Source organism: Bufo gargarizans, chromosome 8 (genome assembly GCF_014858855.1).
Source record: "Bufo gargarizans isolate SCDJY-AF-19 chromosome 8, ASM1485885v1, whole genome shotgun sequence".
In the NCBI taxonomy this organism is placed as follows: Eukaryota; Metazoa; Chordata; class Amphibia; order Anura; family Bufonidae; genus Bufo; species Bufo gargarizans.
In genome coordinates this window covers 81,943,942-81,970,791 of record NC_058087.1, presented here as the reverse complement: position 1 = coordinate 81,970,791, position 26,850 = coordinate 81,943,942, and the positions used below count along the sequence as shown (strand labels likewise).

At 41.3% G+C, this 26,850-nt stretch overlaps 1 protein-coding gene across 3 annotated transcripts in view; it reads right to left on the bottom strand.

Annotated features, from left to right (window-relative positions):
• PARD3B (par-3 family cell polarity regulator beta) overlaps positions 1–26,850 on the bottom strand; it is a 1,547,452-nt gene that overhangs the window by 973,072 nt on the left and 547,530 nt on the right. For all 3 annotated transcript variants that reach the window (XM_044302617.1, XM_044302618.1, XM_044302619.1), the window contains exon 12: positions 1,859–2,029. In XM_044302617.1, coding sequence (XP_044158552.1) covers positions 1,859–2,029 — 171 coding nt within the window. The remainder of the gene's footprint in view (positions 1–1,858; positions 2,030–26,850) is intronic.

The window sequence follows — 26,850 nt, the reverse complement described above, 5'->3', positions numbered from 1 at the left end:
GGGGCAGCCATCTTGACTGACCTGACTGACAGTTTTTACACAGCAATAAAAAAAAATTGCTTTACAGCAGCCCCATGGTCCATAGACACAATGGTCAGGAGAGGACCTCACTGACTTCTATGGGAGAGTCTTCTAGGCATGCTCTGTGCCCTGTGCAGAGGCCATTGTACAAGGAAAGAATAGATAAACTTTGACAATCACCTAATGTGAATGGTGGATCCTGTCTTATCTATACACAGAGGTGATATCATTACAGGCAGGATTAGAATGAGGTAACTGCAGTAAAGTAATCTGGCACCAATTATTACACAAAGTGGCCAGTGCAAAAACTGCAGGATTTTTGGTTTTAGTTTAAATATAAACAGTGACATAGAAAATTGAATATAAAATAAATCAACATTTTTAAAAAAAAAATGTTAAACATAAAAAACTGTTAAAAAAAGGTTATTTTCTGATGACACATTCCCTTTAATTTATATTCTACTGCCCTATTTTTCAGTACATTAGTCCATTTAGTGCCCAGTGAAAATAGATTACTTTAACCTGTATATTCAAATAAGTATATATGGAGGGTAAAATAATAATTACATAGGGATTTGTTTTTGCCTTAAAGTCACTAGAAAGTCTTATCTGGTCTTCTTCTGGCCTGCACTGCACTGTGACCTGATGTCACACAGTGTCAGTTCGCGCCTACCTGCACTACATCTCGATGCTGTACACAGTCTCGACATAGTGCAGAGTGTAGGCGAAAGAAGACACGGGAAGGTGAGTACAAAAATTCTGCACCAATTTCTATATTTCATAACAAATGATTCTTTGTTTGCCAAGTCTTTTGTGCTGTCCACACAGCAATATTGTCCATAAAAGGCTGGCTGATGGAGGGTCATGTGACCAGACAAATCACCTCCATGTGATATCTCTAGTCAAAAATGCAGCACCTGCCACGCAGACTTGCATATGCACTGTTGGGAGTTTAGTGCAGGGAAGCAGGGAAAAAATTATAAATGGGGTAAAATTGAAAAAAAAAAAAAAACACAATTCAAGAACAGTGTTTGGGGGTTTTGTTTTTACGGTGTTCCCTATATCATAAAAGTGACCAGATACTTTCATTCTCCAGGTCAGTATGAATCTGGCAATACCACATATGCATATTTTTATTGTGTTTTTATACTGGGGAATTTTTATTTTTTTGTAGTTTTAGCCTTTATATTCTGACCCCTATAATGTTTTTGTGTTTGTGTAGACTCGTTTTTGTGGAGGCGATCTGTACTTTTCAGTCATACCATTTTGGGGAGTGTACAACTTTTTGATCACTTTTTATAAAAAGTTTGTGGGATGAGAAGCTACCCAAAAAAACTGGCCATTTGGAATTTTTTTCTGTTTTGCTATTTCCGTATGGGAATACATTTTTAACATTTTAATCGTATGGGCAGTTTGCTTTTCTCATAGACTCCAATGTATTAGGATTTTACTGTATTTCTATGGAGCCCTGCTACTGGGAGGGGCTCCATAGAAATTACTAAGCAGCAGCCTCCTGTCACACAGGAGGACAAGGGCTGCTGCTTCCCCGATCCCCTCGCACTTCCGGATTTTCTAAATTCAGATGCTGTGGTCAGGGTTGACCACGGCATCCGATACATTAAATGTCCGCGATCGTACATACAGCAGGCACCTTGATGCCATTTCCAAATCCATGAAAATACTCTTACAATTCTTATCATGATTCAGTGGGGTAATTTCATGAATTAGTATTTTTTTTATTTTGTATTTTTGCTTTTCTTTACAGGCTTTCTACACAAATACATAAGATCCATTCTTATAGCTAGCGGTATATTCTGTACATGAGTCCAGAACTTACCTCTGTTTGCTTATTTAGCTTACGTAAAATAACCAGCTGAATCATCCCTCGAATATTTCCCTCCATAGACATGGACCTCCGCAATGTTTCCATAGCTTCTCGATTGGATTTGCCGAGTAAGCTCTCCCCATTCACAGCCACAAGCTGATCATTAACTCTCAGACGTCCATCCTATAAACGAAAACACATGTTGTCACCACAAGGAAAAATACAATTATACTGTATGTAATAACATAGAAGTACAGTATATGGCTCATCAGGTCCTCATACAGGTCACCAGAAACTAAATGGCAACGTCACAAGTATAATTAATATCTGCCGCCAGGGAAGATAAGTGGCTCAAGACTGTTTTCTTTTCCAGCAGATTGCTCTCCTTAATTTACATTACCAATCTTACTGTATCCTCCTGGACATATTCCACTAGTGTTATTTAGAATCAGGTTATTAATTGATGGAGATTTATCAAAACTGGTGCAAAGGAAAATTGGCCTAGTTGCACATGGCAAGGAATCAGATCACTCCTTCCATTTTCAAAAGGAGCTCTGAGAAATAAAATCTGATTGGCTGTTATGAGAAACTAAGCCAGTTTTCCTTTGCATCAGTTTTCATAAATCTCCCCATTTTGTGATGGTAACATTACAGAGCACTAAAAATTGTGCATTCTTTCAACATACGGCTCCATTGTGTAAAGAAAATGAAGTGTACTTTTTTTTTTACCATTGAAAAAAAAATAAAACCTATACGTTTATTTTACCAGACACTGCACGATAGAAGAATGTGGGGTCCTGTGTTTTCGTATTTTTTTTTTTTTGTAATGTATATGTTAAATCGAGGCATAAAATGTGATGTGAACCCACTTTACGTGGATATAATCCTCCTTATAATAAGATTTAATGCTTGGTGATACTTTAGCTATAATAAAACCAACATATGTGAGAACAACATGTATAGCCCAATCCACTTACTGACAAAATAACGGAAAAATAAAAAATAAAAAAAAAGAAGGGAGAAGAGTTTTGGGGAAAACAGTACAACTGAATGGAGGCTCTAGGACCCTGTAGTGTCACCTCGAGCCTGGATACAAGATGAGATATGGTTGGGCATGGCGGTATACAGGTTCTGTTTGGTATCCTGCAGTACATTTGCCCACAGATGTTAGAGCTGGGCCTATAGACCCTACACACTCACAGGATGCTGAAGCTGGTGTCCCAGCTGGTTCCATAAATGCTCGCTTGGCAATAATTCTGAGGACTGGGCAGGCCAAAGACCTGTGTAACCTCTGCTGTGTGTGGGTGAGCGTTAGCCTGCCCTGTCATGGCACTTCTATCTGGGTACATTTTTATTTTTTTTACAATAAGAGCATATTTAAAAAAGTTATTCTCTCATTACTTCTGATCTTTTATAACCATCACCGAAAAAAGTGTCCTTGCTTTATTATTGCATGAATGCCGGCTCTAAAAGTAGAATTTCTATGACAGGAGTATAACAGACAATTGCATTATTTGCAATTCTCTAAAGAACAAGAGTATAATCATAGAACACAGTATGAATGGAGAGGGATCCAAGGCACACATGCACATTATTGTACGGTCAACGTACAGTGGTGAGTGAATCCCTTTGTCCTTGTGGGGTGTCTGGCAGTGAATTTCTCTCGCCCCATTTAAAACATAGACGCTCAGCAGAACAGGGTGTACAAACCAGGAGTACGGGTACCTTTAGTAGAGAGCAGCTGATAAATAAAGAGTGTGGTTTAGGATGGGGCTGCACAGGAGAATTAGTCATTATAACATGGCATGGCAGCATTACTTCTAGTTATAGATCATTACTTTCAATGAGACCGCCAGTTGGTCACAGAAGAGTACCACCCAGGAGAATGGAGTTGCAAGCATATTGGTTCCAATCATACAGGGAAAAAGCAAGGCTAGAATGTTGCAGAAAACTAAGAGCTATAGCGAATGTGCCTCCACCCTAAAATAAGCCATTTCTTTGTGTTTATCTGGGGAAAATGACATTTCCCAAGTGCTGCTGTTCATTGCTGCTTATTTACAAATAACTGAATAGTCTATCGACAGCGATCATTGCTTCTCTCTCAGGAGAGCGTGCAAGCCATACCGCTTCCAGTTATCTAATTTCAGCTCTGCTATATTGCATTTTCTAATGAGGTGAAAGGGAGCAGAACACCATTTGTTTTAATGAGCATCTAATGTTATCGAAAACATATTCATTCAATGGAATGGCTATGAATATAAGGGAAATGAATGGCTGGAAACAGATTTCTATTTTGTCAGACAGTCTGGAAAGTCAATATACTGTATAGACACTGCCACTGACTTCATCAAACAAGTCCACTCCAGGTTAATTAAAACTTCAACACCACTATAGTTCATCATCAATGACCTTGCACCCATCACATCAGCTCCGAACAAAAGATCTATTACACCCCCAATGCTGTGGCCTTTCCTTCCATATTCATTCCCTCAAGTAAGAAAGGGAAGCTTGGGTTTGCAACTACTAACAAGTTCTTTTTAGAGAATTGCATAGAAAGCAATTTTATTGTACCCAAATATGAGAAATGTTAACAGTGGCAGCAATCCCCTACAAACCTACATGGCTTCTGACAACTTCACATAGCTTGCAGTAGCTCTGGCCACTGTATATGAAATGTGTATTGTATTCTCAAAGTGTGTTAAAACTATTAATGGGCTATCGGAGACTTTGAGATTGATGTCCTAACCTTAACATAGGCCATCAATACCAGATTGGCGGGTCTGACTCCTGACACCTCCTATAATCAGCAGATAAAGGGGCTTTTACCCCTCATTGTTTACTGGACACAGTACTAGATGGTTTTCATGGGCTCTGCCTGGTATTCCAGCTCAGTCCAATTCATTTGAGAGCTGCAGTACCAAACATAGCCACTACAAATGTGTGGAGCTGTCCCTGATAAACAATGAAGAAGACACAACACATATCATAGTGCATGGTCTTGTTTAATCAGCTAACTGCGGGGGTGCCAGGATTTGGTCCCCCAGTAACCCGAAATTAAACTTATCCCATAATATAGAATGATATACAAACTGACAGTTACAGATAGGTAGAAGATTATTAGATAGATAGATAGATAGATAGATAGATAGATAGATAGATATGAGATAGATAGCTATGAGATAGATATAAGATAGATAGATAGATAGCTATGAGATAGATATAAGATAGATAGATAGATAGATAGATAGATAGATATAAAATATATAGATACATATTAGATAGAGAGATACAAGATAGATAGCTATGAGATAGATATAAGATAGATAGATATAAGATACATAGATATAAGATAGATATGAGATATATAGATACATATTAGATAGAGAGATACAAGATAGATAGATATGAGATAGATCAATCAGGTTTCTGCTTAGCGATATCTGTTACTCATTGTTATATTTATGCTAAATAATTATTATAGGCTTATCCTAAAAAAAAAAAAAAAAAAAGCCTTCAGCCAGCCTCCCTGTAATGTATTAATCTTTTAGCATACTGAAATCCACTGGGTATGTAATTACCTCAGCTAAAGAGAAACCGAAATGTACACTGTTTAATGGAAATTTTATTTGTTCCGTAAACAGAGAGTTTCTTTGGCGCAGTATGTGATAAAAGCTGCAAATGGGGGAGAGGAAAACATCAAATGATACAGTGCCTGAAATCTATATTCTTTCTACCGCAGGAGCACAATGTGACCGCTTTGGTTTATTTTACTTGGGGGAAGGTTTATTGCACAAATGCAGGGTCTATGTTCGCAGCATATCACAGCTGTTTAAAATTCCACCCACAAAGGCGAGAGATATTGTAAATATATCTTCAGACCAAGAAGGGCTCTGAACTGGATGATTTCATTCTTGTCTCAGCTGTGGAATGCACAACCTCGGTGCAGGGAGAGACAATATGTATATTAACCTTAACATTATCAGTATCAATAAAGATGGCGACACCCGGCGAGGACTCCGACAGATCACGCATTGACTAGAGGCAATGTTGTGACACACACGGAGTATGGATGAGGGACACAATCTATGTGACAAGTCTGTGATGGCCACAACCTACAACGTATTTCCTTGGAAGCAGGGACGTGATCATTAGTGTAATGTTTTACTGAGAATAAACACTTGGCACAGGAAACGTGGAGCTTCCTTGCTTGTAAAGCCAGATATAATACTGGCGGGAGAGCAGCTATGTAAATTGTATTCCTCTGGTAAATGTAAAGTGTCTGCCAGTAGGAACATTTCCTACACAATGTTCTAGACAAATCCAAAATCATATTACCTTAGACTGCTCGTAAATTATTTTGTACCCAGTACAACCTGGAAAAAGAGATAACTTTCACCGTGGTCTTTTTCCCACCTCTTTTTTTTTCAGAAAGACAGTTTAAATAAATAAATCAAAGACAATTCAACGGGTGTGAAGGTCTCCATTTTCTTTGCTAGTACATTAGAACACATTTTGTTTGAGCTGATATCTCAGATGCCGCCATTTAAAAAACAAGCCTCAATGGTTTTATGTTAAATATGTGCCTCTATTGCTTCTCTTCCCATGCCTGCTGCACTTTGATGTATACATATTACATCTGTAGGTAAGACTATGAGTGATGTTACATTGGTAAAAATGCTGAATATGGTGCTGTCTGTTTCAGATAGTCTACATTTTATAAAATCACTGTGGGTTTTGAAACTGCCCACCTCACTGTTTTGAAAATCTCCGCTTGCTGCCATTAAGAACACTGATTGTTCACTTCTAGTGGATAAAAATGTGATAATGGTCACAAGGTGCTGGGCCCATTATAAGCATGGGCGCACCATCCATGGGGCAAGTTGAGCCTCACACTTCAAGGAGAAGAGAAAAAAAGAGGGAGGTTATACGCAGTAAAAAGGGAAGGAGGGAAAATATTCTATGGAGCGCCAGGAGGACTATTTAGAAGTGACGGAGTGTTAGGGGTGGGATGTAGGTGGTTTGGTGGGTATTCACAGAGGCAGCACCCCAAAGCAGTGTACGTCAGTGCACTGCAAGATAATATGGAGATAAATGTTATTATTTTTTTAAGTGCTGGGGAGCTTGCCCAAGGATAGTGAACCGGGGAGGGATAGTGAACCAAATGATGGTAGTCAGGGTTCCAAATGGAGAGTTTTTTATTGCACAAATGAATAAAAGCTCAACGCGTTTTGGGGTATCTTCCCCTTTCTCAAGAGCAATATGGGTTAAAAACACATAACATAAAGTGCATGTTGCCAGGAATATATATAGGTATCTTAATTAGACAATCAAAAAAAACTATTTACCAAGAGTTTTGGCGCGGACTGGAAGTGGGCGGAGCATCACCTCCGGTCCTCTCATCCCCCCAGTCATCCAAAATACATGATCCGATTATGTATGGTGCTTAAGTCTATATTTTAATGCATAAAGAAAGGAATTATAAGACGCCTAAGAGGGTTCCTATAGCCTGAGATACTCCATCAGGCTTAGATTGCTACCGATGCGTTCCACTGTGGAACGCTTAGCGCACATCCGCCTGTTACTCCGCCTTTTCACCAGGGTGTTTGCGTTCCACAGTGGAACGCATCGGGAGCAATCTAAGCCTGATGGAGTATCTCAGGCTATAGGAACCCTGTTAGGCGCCTTATAATTTATTTCTTTATGCATTAAAATATAGACTTAAGCACCATACATAATCGGATCATGTATTTTGGATGACTGAGGGGATGAGAGGACCGGAGGTGACGCTCCGCCCACTTCTGGTCCCCGCCAACACTCTTGGTAAATTGTTTTTTGATTGTCTAATTAAGATACCTATATAGATTCCTGGCAACATGCACTTTATGTTATGTGTTTTTAACCCATATTGCTCTTGAGAAAGGGGAAGATACCCCGAAACGCGTTGAGCTTTTATTCATTTGTGCAATAAAAAACTCTCCATTTGGAACCCTGACTACCATCATTTGGGACGTGGAAGAAAGTTTATACTACCTGACAAGCGATCTCGTCGGGGGAGGAGCAGGTATAGGTGTATTTTGCTTGTCCTATATCTCCCTCCCTGGTGAAGTAAGTCACCTTCCGTTTCCTTCTCATATAATTCTTTTAAAATTATTTATTATTATCCATATTATTTACTATCTTTTAAATACCCGCACAGTGATACATGTGTCGCCATATATCGATACTGTGAATTAGAATCAATATAACAAAATATAAAGAGACATAGTGATATATAGGCTTATCATACACTGAGACTGTGAAATAGAACCACTGACTATATATATATATACAGTGATATATATGCCTCTGCAATATATTGATACTGTGAAGCAGAAGCACAAATCATACTAGCAAAGTAGTAACCTTCCATAGACTTACTACACCGCCCTTATCTGTATTCTCTTCAGCTTGGCAGCCCTGTGCTAATGCCCACCATGCTCCCCGGTTCACTATCCTTGAGCAAGCCCCCCAGCACTTAAAAAATAAATCAATTAATTATCTCCATATCACACTTCAAGGGGCGGGGGGCGCTCTACCTGGACTTCAGTAGCGAGGCAGTCATTTAGCCTCCAGAGATCTGCATACATTTCTGTTTTTTGGGATTATTGCACATTGCTGTTTTATCACAGTCATTACTCCACACATAGCAGGAGAAAGCACAACAAAAAAATAAATGTGATGTACAATAAACTCTAGGTATAGCTGTATCTAGTAGCTGCGGATGAACCTTAAAAAGGGATATGTTCACATGACCAAATCACATGACCAGTATAAGGTCCTCAAGCCTCAACATAGGCAAAAAAGCTGCTTGTACAAGTGGGTACATACAGCACCATGTATCTTGTCCAGTATGCTGGATTAAATTCTTAGTATTTGATCCTATGCTGCATATATGCAAATTAACATTTATCTGGGTGCAATTCTCAGCAGTATTTCCCTCACTCTGTGTCATGTTACATGATATTATTTTTTATTATGTACTGTCTCTTTAATGCCTATCTAGTTTGTCTCTTGTGGCATTCCTTAGTTTGCATGCTGCTCAGTCTCCTCCCCCTCTTTGCTGTATCAGCCATTTTAATGCTGTAATTCATCTGACCTGTGTCTATTCTCTATACCTGCATGGAAGAATCGTTCTTTTACCTGTTGTAACTTGCATTCTACGGATCATACGACGAATAAACATCGCCAGATCTTCTTTCATGTGAGTTGGGACTGAGTAAGCTATCTGGAAAGGTGATTTGGGATGAATAATCTCTTCAGGGCAATGAGCTCCATGTGCTACTGAAAACCACATTCATAGCCTTTGCAGCCGATTCAGAATACTCTGTATATATTGATACTGCACAGTACCACTTCTCATGTCCTTTTTACTGTGTGCAATTCTCAGTATCTGCTCTTATTCTGTATATATGGACAATGCACGGTACAACTTCTCTTGTCCTGTATACTGGGGGCAATTCTCAGTACCTGCTCTTATTCTGTATATATAGACACTGCACAGTACCACTTCTACTGTCCTGTATACTGGGTGAAATTCTCAGTATCTGCTCTCATTCGGTATATATGGATACTGCACAGTACCACTTCTACAGTCCTGTATACTGGGTCTAATTCTCAGTATCTGTTCTTATTCTTTACATATGGACATGCCACAATACCACTTCTACTGTATTGTATACTGGGTGTAATTCTCAGTATCTGCTCTTATTCTGTATACACTCACCTAAAGAATTATTAGGAACACCTGTTCTATTTCTCATTAATACGATTATCCAGTCAACCAATCACATGGCAGTTGCTTCAATGCATGTAGGGTTGTGGTCCTGGTCAAGACAATCTCCTGAACTCCAAACTGAATGTCAGAATGGGAAAGAAAGGTGGGCTACAACAGCAGAAGACCCCACCGGGTACCACTCATCTCCACTACAAATAGGAAAAAGAGGCTACAATTTGCATGAGCTCACCAAAATTGGACTGTTGAAGACTGGACAAATGTTGCCTGGTCTGATGAGTCTCGATTTCTGTTGAGACATTCAAATGGTAGAGTCCGAATTTGGCGTAAACAGAATGAGAACATGTATCCATCATGCCTTGTTACCACTGTGCAGGCTGGTGGTGCTGGTGTAATGGTGTGGGGGATGTTTTCTGGGCACACTTTAGGTCCCTTAGTGCCAATTGGCCATCGTTTAAATGCCACGGGCTACCTGAGCATTGTTTCTGACCATGTCCATCCCTTAATGACCACCATGTACCCATCCTCTGATGGCTACTTCCAGCAGGATAATGCACCATGTCACAAAGCTCAAATCATTTCAAATTGGTTTCTTGAACATGACAATGAGTTCACTGTACTAAAATGGCCCCCACAGTCACCAGATCTCAAGCCAATAGAGCATCTTTGGGATGTGGTGGAACAGGAGCTTCGTGCCCTGGATGTGCATCCCTCAAATCTCCATCAACTGCAAGATGCTATCCTATCAATATGGGCCAACATTTCTAAAGAATGCTATCAGCACCTTGTTGAATCAATGCCACGTAGAATTAAGGCAGTTCTAAAGGCAAAAGGGGGTCCCACACTATATTAGTATGGTGTTCCTAATAATTCTTGCGCTATACCTTCTGTATAACGTTTGTGCATCCTAAATATCAGCGACATTCATTCAGTGTAACTTTTTATTAGAAGGTGAACGCTACATTACTTGCGCTATACCTCCTGTTTATTGTGTGCACATCCTAAAATATCTGTGACATTCTCTGTACTTTATTTGCGCATACACTTACAAAACCTGTGCTACTGTATGTGTGACATACTGGCAAGCATATATACCATTTAATATGTGCAAGGCGAGCGCCGAGAAGTAAGGGACAGGGAAATGGCCATGCTCCTGATGGTGCACACAGAGGCCGTGGCCCTGGGGCCAGTGAAACTGTGCCTGTTGCCAGAGCACAAGAAATACACTCATCCACGATACCTAGCTTCATGTCCCAGTTTGTAGGGCAGCGCAGGATACCACTCTTGAAGTCCCACCAGTGCGACCAGGTGGTCGATTGGATTGCAGCAGATAATGCTTTCAGTCCGTTAAGCACCACCCTGCCTTCCACAAAGTCCAGTCTCAGTAGCCAAGAGTCTGGTCAGCAGAATCCTCACCCTGATACTCCTTCCGCCCACCATGGAGAGTCATGGCAAACAAGTGTTTCCACACTCGGATATTCCAAGGAGCTGTTTTCATCATCATTCCTTAATTTGGGCCTCTCGCCAAGCCCGTTTTAAGAGGGACATGAGGAGACCTTGTGCCCTGATTCCCAAACTCTGAAGCATCCATAGTCAGAAGATGATGTTGGTGAGAAACGGCAATTAGTGTTTCACGAGGTGGATGATGATGATGATGATGATGAGACACAGTTGCCAATAACTCAACCGCAATTAGTGTCTCAAGAATTTCATGATGGGGATGAGACACAGTTTTCAATAACTGAGTGTGTTGTTAGGTCAACAAGTCAGGAGGATGACCAGAATGAGGATGTGGAAGAGGAGGTGCTGGACAATGAAGTCACTGACCCAACCTGGGAAGATGGCAAGCCGGAGCGAGTGGGAGGGATCCGCAGCACTGCAACAGGCTGGAAGAGGCAGTGGGGTGGCAAAAGAGAGAAGGCGGGCCACACCAAACAGGCCCGCAACTGTTCACTGGAGCACCCCCTTGCAGCAATCTCCCTTGCCAAGGGGTAGGTGTTCCGCAGTCTGGCACTTTTTTGAGGAAAGCGTGGATGATAAAAGAATTGTCATTTGCAACCTGTGCCATACCAAAATGAGCAGGGGCGTGAACACTAGCAACCTCACCACCACCAGCATGATCCGCCACATGGCACAAAGGTGGGTAGCCTAATAGGTGGGCAGAACGCTTGGGTCTACAACCAGTTTCTGTGGGTCACACCACTGCCTTCTCTTCCCCTGTGTTATGTGCTGGCCCATCCCTTGTCCAAGATGCAGGCCCGGATGCCTCCCGCCATACACCTGGACCATTGCAAGTACCATCAGCTAGCACATCGACTTCTGTGTCTCAGTGCAGCATACAGATGTCTATACCCCAGGCCCTTCAACAAAAGCGCAAATACCCAGCCACCCACCCACAGACCATAGCACTAAATGTACACCTTTCCAAATTGATGGCCCTGGCAATGTTGCCATTTAGGCTTGGGGACACTGAGGCTTTCCGCAGCCTGATGGTTGCGGCTGTCCCGCGGTACTCTGTTCCCAGCCACCAATATTTTTCACGGTGTGCAGTCCCAGCCTTACACCAGCATGCATCCCATAACATCACCCGTGCCCTGACCAATGCAATTATTGTGATGGTCCACTTAACGACTGACACATGGACAAGTGTTTTTGGCCAGGTATGCTACATTTCCCTGATGGCACACTGGGTGAACATTGTGGAGGCTGGGAGCGAGTCGTACCCTGGGATGGCACTGGTGCTACCAAAGCCAAGGATTGCAGGCCCTACTTCCATCAGGGTTTCCACCGCCACCTATGTTAGTGGCTGCAACACCCTCTTCTCCACCTCCACCAGACTGAGCTGTGGCTCACGCCACTCAACCTACAACCAAGCATGGTTATGACTGATAATGGCCCTAACTTGGTGGCTGCTTTGGAGCTCGGCAAGCTCACCCACATACCATGCCTATCCCACATGTTCAACCAAGTGGTTCAGCGGTTTCTCAAAACCTACCCCAATTTGCCTGAGCTACTAGTGAAGGTGTGCCGCATGTGTGCCCATTTCCGCAAGTCATTGATACCTTCCGTCGGTCTGGCAATGCTGTTGTGCGACGTAAGCACGCGCTTGAACGCCACGTTCCACATGTTGACCAGGCTTTGTGAACAGCAGAGGGCAGTAGTGGAATACCAGTTGCAACATGGTTGTCGCCTTTCCAGTCAGCTTCTGCTCTTCACAAGCGACGGATGGGCATTGATGTCTGACCTCTGTGAGGTTTTACGCAACTTTGAGGAATCAACACAGATGGTGAGCGGTGATAACGCTATTATCAGCATAACCATCCCACCTCTGTGTTTACGCAAATGCTCGCTGCTCACAAGTAAGGTGGACGCTTTGCATGTGGAAAAGGTTGAAATAAGGGAAGACAGTACACAAGGTGATAGCAAGACCACCCTTAGTTTGTCTTCTCAGCGCAAATTGGATGATGATGAGGAGGAACAGGAGACGGTTGCCTCCGCTTCAGAGGGTTGGATCCATGGAGGTTTTATTCCATCTGTTCAGCGTGGATGGGTATAAGAGGAGGAAGAGGAGATTGAGAATCATCCTCCTGATGAGGACAGGAAGTCTTGTCTGTTGGGATTCTGGCACACATGGCTTACTTTATGTTAGGCTGCTTTTCCCGTAACCCTCGCGTTGTACGCATTTTGGCCAACAACGATTACTGGTTGTTCACCCTTCTTGACCCCTGCTACAAAGAGAACTTCTCATCTCTCATTCCTGTGGTGGAGAGGACGAGAAAAATGTTGCAATACCAGAAGGACCTTGTGGAAAAACTGCTCCAAAAATTTCCAGCTGACAACGCTGGCTGCAGAGTACGTAGTTCCTTGGCCAATCAAAGAGGGGACACGAGAGGAACAAACAGTTCCAACAGAGGCAGGGCAACACTCATCAAGGCCTGGGACAGTTTTATGACACCCCGCCAGCAACATCAACCTGATGCATGGCCTAGTGTCACAAGGAGGGAAAAAATTTGGAAGATGGTGAAGGAGTACATAGCAGAACGTGTCAGCATCCTCAGTGATCCCTGTGTGCCTTACAACTATTGGGTGTCCAAGCTGGACACGGGGCACAAACTGGCACTCTATGCCTTGGAGGTGCTGGCCTGCCCCGCCACCAGCGTTTTTTCAGAGCGTGTATTTAGTGCTGCTGGGGGTATAATAACTGATGAGCGCATCCGCCTGTCCACTGAAAATGCTGACCGGTTGACTCTTATAAAAATGAAAAAAGCCTGGATTGCCCCTGACTTCTCTACTACACCATAGGAAAGCGGCTGAACATAAGGGCACTCTAAATGTGGCATTTATGGTGTATTGAATACACTGTATTCCCATGCACTCCTTCCACCACTAAAAAGGGTACATGGTTCAATCTCCCTTTTCTTGTCTTCCTCTTCCATCATATCAACATGATTATTAGGCTGCCCTCGTAATGTTTTAGAGGTTCAGCTCAGCAGTGGGCCCTCACCCATAATGTTTTAGAGGGTCACCAGCAGGCCCTGAACCATGTTTTTGAGGGTCATCTCAGCAGCAGACCCTCCCCCCTAAATTTTTAGATGGTCAGCTCAGCAGCAGGCCCTCGCCCACACATTTTTTTAGATGGTCAGCTCGGCAGCAGGCACTCGCCCACAAAATCTTTTAGATGGTCAGCTCGGCAGCAGGCCTTCACCCACAATTTCTTTTAGATGTCAGCTCGGCAGCAGGCCCTCACCCCTAATGTTATAGATGGCCAGATCAGCAGCATGCCCTTGCGCCTAATGTTATAGACCAGCAGGCCCTTCCTTCTAATGTTTTTGAGGGTCACCAGCAGGCCATCCATCATAATTTTTCAAGGGTGTGTATGATGCCCTCCTTTATGTATAATAAAGGGTGTATTGGAGTGTCGGTTCCTTGTAATTTTTGGCAGGAGTGTAGGAGTCCCACTACCTGAACAATTGTACTACAACGTGAATGAGGCCCTCCATTATGTGATATACAGGTTGTATCAGAGTGCAATTTTTCCTTTAAAATCAATTTCATCTTTGGTGTGGTGCATATTATTGTCAGTCTGTAAAAGTGGCATACTACTCAGACAACATCATTCCCAGCAGCAACCTGGGAGTCCAAGATGCATTTCAGTGGTGTTTTCAATAATTTCTGACCTTTTACTATGAACCAGACACCCTCCCCTCTTCAGAGCAGGGGGTCCCTTGTTAAATGCTCGGGTTCCCCTATTGACTTTCATTGTGCTCGGGTGCTCAGAAGAGCACACAAGCATCCCGAGGTGTACTATTTGGGTGCTCAACCAACACTACTAATGACCTGAGTTAAGCCTCACTCACATGTATGTGTTTCACGGACGTGTGTTGTACGTGTTCTCCACGGACAGCATATGTCCCCATTAATTTTGGTGTGTGTATTCAGACATCAGTGTTTTAGCACTGTCCGTGGGTCAGTGTTTTTAGCATGGATGCATGCTCTATTCTGTCCGTGTTCACGGATCCATCAAGTCCTTTATAATCTATGGGTCTGTGAAAACCACGGATCATTAGGTAGAGATGCTTTGAAAATTATTTTTCAGCTGTTCAGTGTCAGTGAAACACGAACAGCAAAAAACGGACACATGGAACCAACACGGATCCTTCACGGATGCATCACTGGCCACCTGCTCACAGATTTGAGGATGGACGTGTGAATGAGGCTTTAGAGAGACAACTCCCATCCAACAAATCATTGACAGGAATGGGGGAACAACCTCTCTGCCTCTGATGGAATGACAATACAGCTAAACAACTTCTTATGTTGTCAGGAAACACTTTTAATTGCAAAGAGTAATCAAAAATATATCTGCTGACATTAGACCTACTATGGATTTTGAAACCAAAACACTGCATTTAAAATTACTTCCAAAGAGCTGAGGTGGCAGCAGTTATCCCCAATTATCCCATCTCCCATTTCATACAGGTGAGATATCCATTTTAGTTATGCTTTCTACTGATACTTGTTCTTCTGCTCTAGTTTATTTTCTTACTGATAAGTGATCATAGCCTATCCCCCAACTTGGACACCAAGAGATCTGCTGTAATATACTGGAAAGCATGGCAGCAAGTATTTGGTTTTCCTGGAGTGCCATCTCAATGCTCATCAAAATCAATAGTTTGTCTAATCAACTGACATCCAGAGGCAGAGAGAAAAAGACACTGTTTGTAGCTTAGTAAACTAAACTACCTCACAAAGCGAATATCGCTGTGGTCAAGTAGGATGTCAGTGGCATAAAAATGTTTGTTGGCGGTCCATGGTAAATGAACAAAAAATAACAAGCTACATACTTGTGCATCATTAAGGACAAGTAAAACAGCTCTACAATGCGTGGAGTCTTAAAAATAAACTCTCCAAAGGCCAGCTAACAATAGCACTGTGGGACTGACATGAGAAGTGGAGTAAGGGCCATAGCACATGGGCAAGTTATTGGGTCAATCAGCGTGAATAAAAAGGTAACCGTATAAACACTTATTCCTGATAATTGGTCCATGTAAATATGCCGCTAATCACCCAAGAGGAAATGCTTATTTGTCGAGGGATGTAATCCCTTATCTGCATGCAGAGGGATGGTTGTTGTTGATGATGTAATTGATCATCCCCATACAGAGGATGTAAATGCAGGTAATAACTGAGTAGCAAATGGTTCATTCCCAGCCATTGCTCTTTTTATCAGCTAAATGACCCAAAAGAGTTGGGCTTATATGAATTCAATACTATAGTTTCAGGTTTTGAGCAGTGCTACAGCCACCATGCACATTAGTGTATTGTTGACCAAACCTACTGTCAGTCTAATGTGTATAGGGAGCCCCTGAATATCCCCCAACAGAAAATGGAAGAAGGATTGGGTGAACTCAATTTTTTTGCACAATATTTTTGCTATAGTGGGAGATAAGCTACCGCCAATGATTGCTCTTCGCCCATTGAAAACACACGATCAGCCAAACCAAGCATATACGGGGAAGTTAGGAGACATACCAGTTGGCCCAACAGAGGTTCAGACAACAGCTACTGAAGGTGGAAGGGCAACTTAAAAATCATTGTTTTATTTAATGCTTAAGGCAGAACTTATGGGCATAGTCAAACCTTGTTATTTATATCCAATCACGAGTTAAAATTCCCCAAATATGAAGAAATCACGAAAGAATGAAGACTGTTACCCAGTAAAACTGTAATATAACTTTAGTGCCCTGAAAAAGGCAAAATAATTATTGTAAGGTCACTGGGAGCTGTCGCCTAGTCACAAAGCATAGTCTCTTGGTGGAACTGTCTTCAAGTCTGTGTTTTTATGTCAGTTCCTTAGACTGGATTTAAAACGATTACTGAAGACACTAGGTCTGAAAAGGTAAAAAGCAGATATTTGAAAATGGGAAAAATCAACATAAGCCTATACCAAAGCGAGGAGGCGCCTCATGAATTTTACCTCTATTTTAAACATATTATGCTGGGTTCACTTTAGTTCAGAGGCAGCTTTAAGCAGAGATAGATGAACACTGAGTCTCAAAGACAGAAGTTGAATAGATTATCCTGGGACTACTGAAGCTATAAAGTTTTTATGAGATGGTTTATGAAAGGCAAACATGATAATTAGCTAAAAAAAAAATTGTGTGCTGGTGAAACGCATTGCGACATCAAGTTTTTACTGCCTACTCCTGCCCTTCTATAACTGGCCCAATTGTTTTACGCAATATTCATGAAAAAGAAATCATGTTAAATGTTCATTTTCATACACCTTTCTATATACATAAAAATGAGTTACTTTGAAAATATATTACTATTCAATTGTATATATATATATAATATATATATATATATATATATATATATATATAGCTATATATTATTGCACTTTGTACTGATCTGTATCAAAATACAGAGCTGCATTTACAATTCTGCTGCTTGCTACAGATATACTACAGCCCTGTGCACTCTACTGAGTACATGAGCCCTTAGCTTGATTAATCTATAGACAGTACGTCTCCATTAGTTTAGCAAAAATGTTTTTATTTGACTCCCTAAAAATATGCATCAAATACATGATTGGTGGTCTCTATTAATCTGATTACATTTCTTATTCCTTGAAGCCTTCGCTGATATTTATAGCAGCTGTGATTTAGGAAAGCTATGTTAACATTAAACTGCTTTCTTTTAAAGCACATCATTCAGCCGTTCCAGTTGTCAAGCAGTTAAATATGTCTCCAAACTTTCTTAGCGACACGCTGTCAAGAAAGACAAAGTGTAATGGTTGAGTATTACTTAAGTATCAGTCCAGCCTAATGTCCAACTGGGAAGCACTTACCATATTAAAAAGCTGATGTTTTAATGCATTTTACAAATTATCCTCCAATTTTCTGAGCTTTTCAAATAGAGACACAGCATTAACCATCTCAGTGCTGTACACAAGCAAAGTGAGGTCTGTTTTTAAAACAAAGGTTCCTTAGTGAATGTCTGCTCCTCATCATTGTCACATACAGTACGCTCATCTTCCAGTTGAAAATTTTTCAGATTAAGGCCACTTTCACACGGTCAGTATGTGTGAGCTAAAACCAGAAGTAGGTCCAAAAACACAAAAGAGGCACAAATCTTTATATTATACTTTTTCTCGTTTATGTTCCACTCCTGGTTTAGGATTACAAATACTGATGAAAACTCATAAGGATCACATACTGCCCATTTTTACACAGTCAGTAGTAGTACCTAGAGAGAGCAAATACAAATCAAATGATTTTCCCTGCTTCTGTTTTTCTAACCCACTCCTGGTTTTGGCTTACAAATACTGATGAAAATTACAGACCAAACAGTGACTGTTTAAAAAACACCTTAATGTGCACACCACTAGTGTAACCACCTGTCAAAAACTCACTCTACATGTGGAGGGTCAAAATCATCCTCTTGTCAGACTGTGAACATCAAATATTGCTGACATGACAGATTGTGAAATCTGACTCCAGCATCTATTTTAACTCCTTTAACCCCTTAAGGACTCAGCCCTATTTCACCTTAAGGACTTGGCCATTTTTTGCAAATCTGACCAGTGTCCCTTTAAGTGCTGATAGCTTTAAAACACATTGACTTATCCAGGCCATTCTGAGATTGATTTTTCGTCACATATTGTACTTCATGACACTGGTAAAATGAAGTAAAAATAAAATATATTTTTTTGCATAAAAAAAATACCTAATTTACCAAAAATGTGGAAAAATTTGCAAATTTCAAAGTTTCAGTTTCTCTACTTCTGTAATACATAGTACTACCCCCCCAAAATTGCGATGACTTTACATTCCCCATATGTCTACTTCATGTTTGAATTATTTTGGGAATGATATTTTATTTTTGGGGGATGTTACAAGGCTTAGAAGTTTAGAAGCAAATCTTGACATTTTTCAGAAATTTACAAAAACCCCATTTTTAGGGACCACTACAGGTCTGAAGTCACTTTGTGAGGCTTACATGATAGAAACCGCCCAAAAATGACCCCATTCTATAAACTACACCCCTCAAGGTATTCAAAACTGATTTTACAAACTTTGTTAACCCTTTAGGTGTTGCACAAGAGTAATTGGCAAATGGGGATGAAATTTGAGAATTTCATTTTCTGCCAAATTTTCAATTTTAACCCATTTTTTCCACTAACAAAGCAAGGGTTAACAGCCAAACAAGACTGTATCTTTATTGCCCTGACTCTGCCGTTTACAGAAACACCCCATATGTGGCCACCAATGATTATTCGGCGGGGGATCGCGATCCCGCCTGCCGCACCGCTCACAACACCCCCCCCGCACCACCCGCCCACATAAATCATTCAGGGGTGCAAGGGGGGTTAATAAAACTTTTATTTCGGCCATTTTAAAGTTTGATCCCCTCGGTTTGCTGCGATCGCCGATACGGGGGTCACATGACCCCCCCCCCCCCCCCCGGCGTTGTGACAGGATGCCGGCTGAATGATTTCAGCCGGCATCCCGTTCGAATTAACCCCCGGGGCGCCGCAATCTTATTTTAAACTCATGCCGTACCGGTATGTCATGCGCCCCTAAGGGGTTAACTGCACAGCTTTAGGAGTTTTGTTTTCACAGCACTCCCTATGTAGTAAAACTGACCTTTTACCTTCATTCTCCATTACGATTACAGTGATACCACATTCATACAGTTTTTCTTGTGTTTTAATAATGTAAAAATACAAATTTTGAAATCACCATATTCTGACTCCAATAACTTTGTTTTATAGTTATGTCTACGGAGCTGAGGGGGTCTAATTTTTTTAAAGTTGGTCAGTAAATTTTAATGATACAATTTTGGAATTTGTATGACTTGTATGAAAAACAGCGGATTGGACATTTAGATTTTTTTCTGTTATGGCACTCACCTTACAGGATGAATACATATATATATTATAATAGTACAGACATTTTGGGGCTTAGGGATATCTTTGTTATTGTTTATATTTAATTTTAATATAGTGAAAAGTGAGTTATTAGAATTTTCTAGTTTTTTTAATTATTTTTTACCTTTTTTTCTGTGTCCTAGGGGAAGGCTTAAACATGTAATCCCCTGAATTCTCATAAAATACACTGACAACTTCTTTATCACAGTGTATTATGCCAGTTACTGTAAACATTTACATAATGCATCGGCACTTAGCAGGTCTGGAGCCCGTTTTTAGACCTCAGACTGCCATAGCAATCCCTCAGCATGATTAATCATGGGGTAAGAGAGGGAATCTCCTAAATCTCTTGAATCACTTATATGCCATGGTCAGCAATGGCTGCAGAATCTATGGGGTTAAACTGGAGTTCTCTCTGACTACAGCACTGATAACAGAGTGGCAGTTGTATAATAAAGCTTGCACCCACAAGTGATGGCATGGACACAGTTCCTGAGCTAATGTCATAATGCTATAATAGTACATTACTGAGCACTAACTGCCTACCTGCAGCAACATACTATTACAGCACTGAGCGGAAAGGGATTAATAACGAAAAATGTATATGTAAAAAAAACAAAAAAAAAACCAGAGAGGTCTGAAGTGATACAGAAGGAAGAACATATCACTTTATTATGAAACAGTTTTGTTATTCTGGACTGTATGTATGCTGGATGACAACCCATATTTTGAGGGAATTGGCAAGCTTACTGATCATTACCAGTCAGCATTCCTCTCAATTTTGGTAATTTTAACAAACATGTGTATGTACGTGTAGAATAACACTATCTGGCCATTATATGACATTTATCTTGCATGTTTCACCCATTTCCCCTTAGAGTCTATCTCTAATTGTCTGCTTTCCAAGAGATCAGCACCAGGAGGGGTAAAGGCTAGCAGAGATGATGTCTCCCATACACAGCACACAGAGAAGAGGACATCTTTGCTCACCTAGCTCTCAGTACAACACCCTCATAAGCAGCAGCAGACAATGTACAGCAGTAATAAGACAGTAGTAACGAGACAGCAGTTGCTGTGAATCAGGCATTAGGGTGAGATACACAACTTTCTAGAACCAGCAGTGTCTATGAATGTCTGTGCCTATGTCTCCCTCCATGAGCCCACTCCTCATCCTCCTCTCTATAGACTAGTATGGACATTATATAAGCAGATGCCTTAGTGACTGAAAATCTATCACCCAAGATATATTTTATCTCTGAATTAAGGTTGAATTATCAGTCTAGGAGGCAGGGAGGAGGAAAGGAAGTGGCTCATAAGTGGAGAAAAAGGCATATATATATATATATAATACATATTATAAGACTCCTTGTATTCACTTGTAACAATGATTTATGCAAAGTTTATTTTTAATTTAAGGGGTTTTTTCTTGCCATTGTCCCTACTTTAAAATATATGTCTCCATTTCTCTTACAATAAGGAACCCGAGCTGAATACAATGCATTGAGAAGAGATCATCTGTGATTGATGTTGTGGCTGTGTAGTTTAATGGCAGAGATTAGCTGACTCAGCGGGTTGATGGCAGATGAAAAACATTAACATAAACAAAACGCAAATGTTAAAAACCAAAATATATGAATCTGCTGAGATACTGAGAAACTTGATGTAAAAGGACAAATATCCATGATGAAAAAACAACAGGAGCACAAGGCACTGATTACTGTGGAATTATTTTGACAACACTCAAAATTATATGTGGGTTGTATGCTTTAAAAGTGGAATTCACTATTATAACTATTTGTTTTTCATTACACCAATATCTCTAAATAAAAATAAGCAACTCTACAGCTTCTATACAAACCAATGTGATTCTGTGGTCACACAGTACTGTGTGCAGGACTTCTTGCTAACATACAGAATAGAGATGAGCGAACCACAAAAAAAATGTTTAGTTTGACAAATTTTTTGAAAATTTTGGTGAAAGAGAGAGAGAGACTAATACAGAAATGTGTGTTTCTCCTCATTTTATATTATAGAGAGCCCATGGTACGCCAAAATACGTATGTGCAGTATTGTAGGCCAGACGATGTCCCTCTGGGTTGCTGGGAAAGATATTCAAATTAGCTTTCCAAAACCGATCTAGCCTACAATAGTTGTTGCGTGTATCAACTGGTGCCCATAATATAAATAGTACCAATCAGAGGTTTCCCCCCCCCCCCCCCCCCCAAGGCCTTGCAACTAGAAATTGTGTTCTAATATGCTTTTGTCCTGAAACAACTACTTGCAGATGTGAAGCTGACTTTGCTATTTTTCTTGTTTTGGTACATAAGAGGCAGGAAGGCATCTCTGCCAATTTGCTTTGTGAAAATAATGCAGCTCTCATATTGCTGCTGTTATGCTCTTACTGTTTACCAACTTTCTTTGCAGTAGCAAGTAGGTACAATTATAACTCTATACTGATCACCTGAGCATTCATCACCTGCATAGCAAAAACTGACTTCTTTAGCAATTGTATTTCACCATTTTGATTCAACATCATATGAACCAGAGAGACCTCTAAAGTAACATTCAACTGAGAGACAAGAGAATCACAACACCCCACAAAACCTATACATTTATTAATGAAACCTGCAAGCTAGTTCTTTTTCTAGGAGAACAAGAAAACCAGAATGCCTCAAGAGAAACTAGTCTTAATTGGTTGACTTGCCTTACAAGATTCTCTTTGGGGGTGCTCTTTATCATTAGGGAGATCAAACAATATGCATGAGTATTGTATACCTGCAGACACTACTCTGGGTTTCTAGGAAAAGTATATCGCAAATCGCATATCTTAATTCTTCAGATTTAGATAGGATAACCCCTAATTTTTATTTTATTTTTTTATTTTTATTTTTGTCAGTTTACATACTTTTGGCTTTCTAGGAAAGACATTCAAATTAGCTTTTCTTCCAAAACAGAAGAAATGCTAATCCTCGTGCCAGCCGAATTAAGATAGGTGATTTGCATATACTATTCCTAGAAACCAGTAGTGTTGCCTGTCATGTTAATATTTTCATCTCCAAAATAATAAAGAGCACCCCAAAGGATACACCACAAGGAAGGTCAACCAAGCAAGACAAGTCTCTCTTGAGACATTCTGGTTCTCTTGTCCTTCTAGAAAGAGCACTAGTTTGCATGTTTCATTGAGAGAAGTGTAAGTTTTGTAGGATGTTGTAATTCTCTTGTCTCACTTACAGTTGAAGGTTACTTTGGAGGTGTCTTTGCCTAAAGTTGATCCAAAATAATTAAATAAAGTTGCTGAAGAAGGTGTTGTCTATCTTTGCTATACTGATGATGTAGCCTCAGGGGAATAGGAAAGAGCTGTCCCACTGAAGTAAGACAGCAAGCTTTATAAATTATACCTACTTGCTGCTACACAGCAAGTAGGTAAACAGTAAGTAGAACACAGCAGCAATAAGTGCTGCATTATTGGATTGACAGAGAGGTTTTCCTGCTTTTGAAATAGGCTTATGTGGCAGAAAAAATAGCTAAGCCAGCCTCTTTCAGGACAAAAGTCCTTAATCAGAGAAAGGCAGTGTCACTGCCTGCCCTGTGAGAGATCTTAGTAAATCGGATAGACTTTCAGTACGTGAGTCTATCTGACAGGTCTTTCTGTGTTTTCCTTTTGTTTGTTGTTGTGGGCAGGATCCCACTTCTCCACAGGTTCTGCTCATTAGCTTTATTTAAGTCTGCCTCTTACTGCCGACTTAGTGGTTGATATTTTCCTTCTGGAGTTCTATACTGGTTGTTTGTGAATCCTTTACTTCCCGCTTGTCTCAAGCTATGTCCTCCTGTCCTACCCTTTGCGTGCGTGTTGCTTCTAGGTCTCAGTGACGTGCTAGTCCCTTCACGGTGGAAGGTACTGGCTGTCTCATTCCCTAAGTTAGGCTTTGCTTCAGTGTCGGCAGGGCTTAGGCTACAGCGTATGAGTTTTTTTCACCATCAGGACTTGCTCATACAGTCAGCAGTCAGGGAGAGGCTCAGGGATTGTTAGGAGATTACCATTCTCTCCTCCCTAGCTTTGGGACCTAGTCAATTTACCTGTTGCTGTTTGTTTACTTGGTGTTCCTCTTATCCCAACTTGCTGTGACATTATCAACCGCCACTACTGTCATAATTTTCCTTGCTTTGTGCAGATATGGATACTGTTAATGCACTGGTGGATCGCATGCAGGGATTATCTTTGGAGGAGGCTGACCTCCGTAATTCAGTTGTACAGTTTCAGAATTCTCAGGTGTCTTTTTCCGTCAGTGGGAACCAGGGCATCTTTGAACCTAAAGTCGCACTCCCAGATAGGTTTTCTGGGTGAGGGATATTTTTGTTCCATTCAGAGAATCTTGTAAACTGTATTTTTGACTGTGTCCGCTCTCCTCTGGGGACGAAAATCCAAAAGTGGGGATGGTTATTTATCTGCTGAAAGGTGATGCTCAGTCCTGGGCCTTTTTTCTACCGATCAGTTCTCAATCCCTCCTATTGGTGGATGAATTTTTCAGGACCCTGGGCCTTATTTATGATGACCCAGACAGGGTTTCTCTGGCTGAATCTAAGTTGCGTACCTTGAGTCAGGGAGAACGTTCTGCGGAGTCATACAGCTCTGAATTTAGGATATTGGTGACTGATTCGGAGTGGAATGACCCAGCACTCCGTAGTCAAGTCTGTCAAGGGCTGTCTGAGAGACTAAAAGACGCCCTGTCATTCCACGAAAACCCTGATTCTTTGGAGGCAGCTATGTCCCTGGCCGTACGGATTGAGAGACGCCAGAGAGAGAAAAGATGGGACCCTTAGACCGTGTTTAGACTTCCAGGAGCTAAATCGTATCACTGTGATCCTTATCCTCTTCCCTTGATCCCCGATTTATTCGATCATATTTTCGGAGCCAAGGTGTTTTCCAAGTTGGATTTAAGAGGGGCTTATAATCTGATAAGAATCAGGGAAGGGGACAAATGGAAGACAGTCTTTAATACCCCTGAGGGCCAGTTCAAGAACTTGGTCATGCCCTTTGGGTTGACTAATGCCCCGGCGGTCTTTCAGCACTTTATCAATGACATATTTCATCATTTGGTGGAGAGGTTTGTTGTTATTCACCTCAATGACATATGAATTTACTCGCCCGAAAACTCATCAGGATCATTTAAGACAAGTAGTACTGATCCTCCGGGAGAATAAGTTATATGCCAAGTTAGAAAAATGTGCGTTTGCTGTTTAGGAGCTGCAGTTCCTGGGTTACCTGCTTTCTTCCTCAGATTTTTGTTATGGATCCCGAAAAGGTCTCTGCAGTATTGTACTGGGAATTATCTGAGAATCAGAAACTGCTGATGCAGTTTTTGGGATTTACTAATTAGTACAGAAAATGTATCCTGAATTATTGTACTGTTGTCAAGCCTTTGACCGATATGACCAAGAAAGATGTAGATTTCTCAGTCTGGTCTGAAGAGGCATTACATGCTTTTTCTGCAATAAAGAAAGGTTTCACTTCTGCTCCCATTCTGGTGCAACCTGATGCGTCTCAGCCTTTCATTGTGGAGGTTGACGCGTCAGAAGTGGGAGTCAGAGCTGTTTTGTCGCAGGGCAGTTCTTCTGGCAAATGGCACCCTTGTGCTTTAAAAAAAAAAAAATTCTTCCGAAAGAAATTGATCTGGTGGAAAATTCAAATCAATGTCACTGCCTGCCCTGTGAGAGATCTGAGAAGATCGGATAGACTTGTAGCACGTGAGTCTATCTGACAGGTCTTTCTGTGTTTCCCTTCTGTTTGTTGCTGTGGGCAGGATCCCACCTCTCCACAGGTTCTGATCGTTAGCTCTATTTAAGTCCTGGTTGTTTGTGAATCCTCTACTTCCCGCTTGTCTCAAGCTATGTCCTCCTGTCCTCTTGCCCTTTGCGCGCGTGTTGCTTCTAGGTCTCAGGGACGTGCTAGTCCCTTCACGGTGGAAGGTACTGGCTGTCTCATTCCCCGTTCCCTAAGTTAGGGTTTGCTTCAGTGTCAGCAGGGCTTAGGTTCCAGCGGTTCGTTCACCATCAGTACTTGCTCATACTGTCAGCAGTCAGGGAGAGACTTAGGGATTGTTAGGAGGTTACCATTCTCTCCTCCCTAGATTTGGGGCCTAGTCTGTTTACCTGTTGCTGTTTGTTTACTTGGTGTTCCTCTTATCCCCACTTCCCGTGACAGACAGATGAGAACAACATTTCTAGTTGTAAGGCCTTGGGGGGGGGGGGGGAATCCCCTGTGTGGCTACTATTTCATTTTATGTATTTTCTTACTTTATTTATTGATAAATATTCCAAACATTTTTCATACAAACAGATTATTTCTACATTTTCCCCCCATTAATGCCCCAGATTAAGAATACCCCGTCCAACCCCTCTCCCTCCCCTTGCGATGCGTCACCTAGCACCCACCGTTGATAAGGCCGGGCCAAATCACTAATGGATAGTGGGTACTATTTCTCTTATGGAGACCAGTTGATATACGTGATGTATAGATGGAGACGTGAGATGTAGGAGGTTGTACATGACGGAACAGAGTGTGGAGAGGAAGGAAAGCATCCAAGCTTCCAGGGAGGACATATCATACAAGCTGTTGTTTATCAGAGCATAGATAAGAATACAAGAACATGTATAGCAGTGTACAATTAAACTGGCTTTAAGGAGGAGACAACCCTGGGGGAGGGGTGGGGAATGGAGTCACACACGCCTCAACATTAGTTACCGTCAGTACAGGAGAACAATTACTCACGGCTCTGAAAGGTTAAAGCTAGTGTTGAG